At 30.4% G+C, this 1,940-nt stretch overlaps 1 protein-coding gene across 1 annotated transcript in view; it reads left to right on the top strand.

The window, feature by feature from the left end:
- Obp9 (odorant-binding protein 9) overlaps positions 1-1,940 on the top strand; it is a gene marked incomplete at its 3' end in the record, with an annotated part of 5,858 nt that extends 3,918 nt beyond the window's left edge. The window contains 4 exon segments of the mRNA NM_001160063.1: positions 240-304; positions 422-457; positions 1,662-1,773; positions 1,899-1,940. Coding sequence (NP_001153535.1) covers positions 240-304; positions 422-457; positions 1,662-1,773; positions 1,899-1,940 — 255 coding nt within the window.

The following is a 1,940-nucleotide window of genomic DNA, read 5'->3' as shown; positions in this document are numbered from 1 at the left end:
GATTTTATTTATGTAAAAGCCACAGCTACAGCTACCTATGTAATAGCAATGAAAAATTGGTTATATGTATAGGTACCTATTTGTTATAGCATAATTATCATTATTTATAACTATCTTAACAATATTTTATGCAATTCAACCGATTCCAGAAGAATAAATTGATTTCATTGATATTAATTATGATGATATTCAACATTTCTACTGCCTACCCATATTAATTATAACAATCTATATTTTAGGCACGTGCGGTGAAATGATAACAACTAAATATGACATAACTCAAGCTAAATATAAACAGTGTACAGTACGTATTACAATTAATTAATATCTATTCATGTTTTACCTGTTTTTCCAACTGTATTCGTTTCCCAACATAAATACCAAAGTATCAATATATTTATACTTTTTATACTTTTTATAGTGTCACATGGCGTGTGCTGGGGAAGAACTTGGAATGGTAAGTTGTTTAAAATTGTATTATAGTTTTATGCGGATACAGATTATCCTCCCGAGTTACTCTCGGGGGGAGGTAATACGATTTTTGGTAAATTTGTATCTAAGTTTTTAATTATTCATTACTTAATCAATCCGTTGAATATTGAATATTATTTGATATAATTAATATTTAGGTAGGTACCTACCTATATAATATTAGGAATGTACAAATCATTTTCGAAATGAGGAAACAAATAAAAATAAATAAATACTTTTAGACTTTAGTAAAGCTACTTACATGCTGTCGTGTAAAAATTAAACATCCGAATGAAACGTATGAAAATATAGGTAAGACATGACTGTAACTGAGGTAAACAATTTCGTGGTTACTAATTAATATAAAATATATTTAGGTTTGGGCAGTTTGGTACTATAAGTATTATATAATAGTCACGTCGGACCTCTTAAGAAAATAGTACCTATCAAAAATATAAAGTTGGAGGGAGCAAATAATCTCATTATACCTATTTTTATGAGGACGCTACACAGAAATGTGTTGTCTCTGTCTTACAAGTGCGTAATATGACAAATTTACGCTTAGGAGATCACGTTTAAAAATTAGAGTGAATCAACCTATTATGAAATCTGATGATAAGAAAATGATATGTATTTGACGTTTGTATGTGGGTTTTTTACGATACTTATTCAGTTTTTAAGTAAGTTATGAGTATTTTTAATTTACGCTATATTATTTACACATGACTCGCTAAAAAATTGAACTATCGCAAATAACCCGCATACAAACACAGATGATGTTCTTACTAGGTATCAAGTTTCATAATAGGTCGATTCGTCGATTCACTCTAATTTTTAAACTAACGGAGGTAAACGTCATCTACTGGGCGTAAATTGTCTATGTTACGCGCTTGTAAGACGGAGACAAGGACAACAAATTGCCGTGTATAGCGTCCTCTTAAGGGAACTAAACTATATCTTTCGAACTTTTAGAGGGACTACCTAGTCCCTTCAAGATCTCCGCCTTTGCACTCAAACGTTCAAAATCAATGACTACCAAACAATTAGCATTGTAAAACAAACCAATAGGTACATATAGATACACGAGATACCGTTAAATCTACATAATATCTTTATTAACATAGTCGATACCCAACTCAATAGGTAAATACCTACGTTATCGCATTAACAATGAAATTGTTCTTCAATAGATAAACGCTTCGGGGCAACCAGAACCTGCGAAGTTCCTCGAATACGTGAACAAAATCAATAATCCAGACATTAAGAGTCAATTGCAACTTATTTACGACAAATGCCAAAATGGTAAGTTTCCGTATTATATTGTTACTATTATGTATTATTACTTATAAATTATAATTAAGTTTATTACTTAATATTTTTATATCAAATGTCTAAAATTTAAATAAATCGTGTTTTTATTCATGAAGTCAAAGGGTCGGAGAAATGCGATCTCGCAGAACAATTTGCCA

This window comes from Acyrthosiphon pisum, chromosome A3 (genome assembly GCF_005508785.2).
Source record: "Acyrthosiphon pisum isolate AL4f chromosome A3, pea_aphid_22Mar2018_4r6ur, whole genome shotgun sequence".
NCBI lineage: Eukaryota > Metazoa > Arthropoda > Insecta > Hemiptera > Aphididae > Acyrthosiphon > Acyrthosiphon pisum.
Note: the sequence above shows the minus strand (reverse complement) of the source record. Positions and strands in the feature narration are given on the sequence as shown.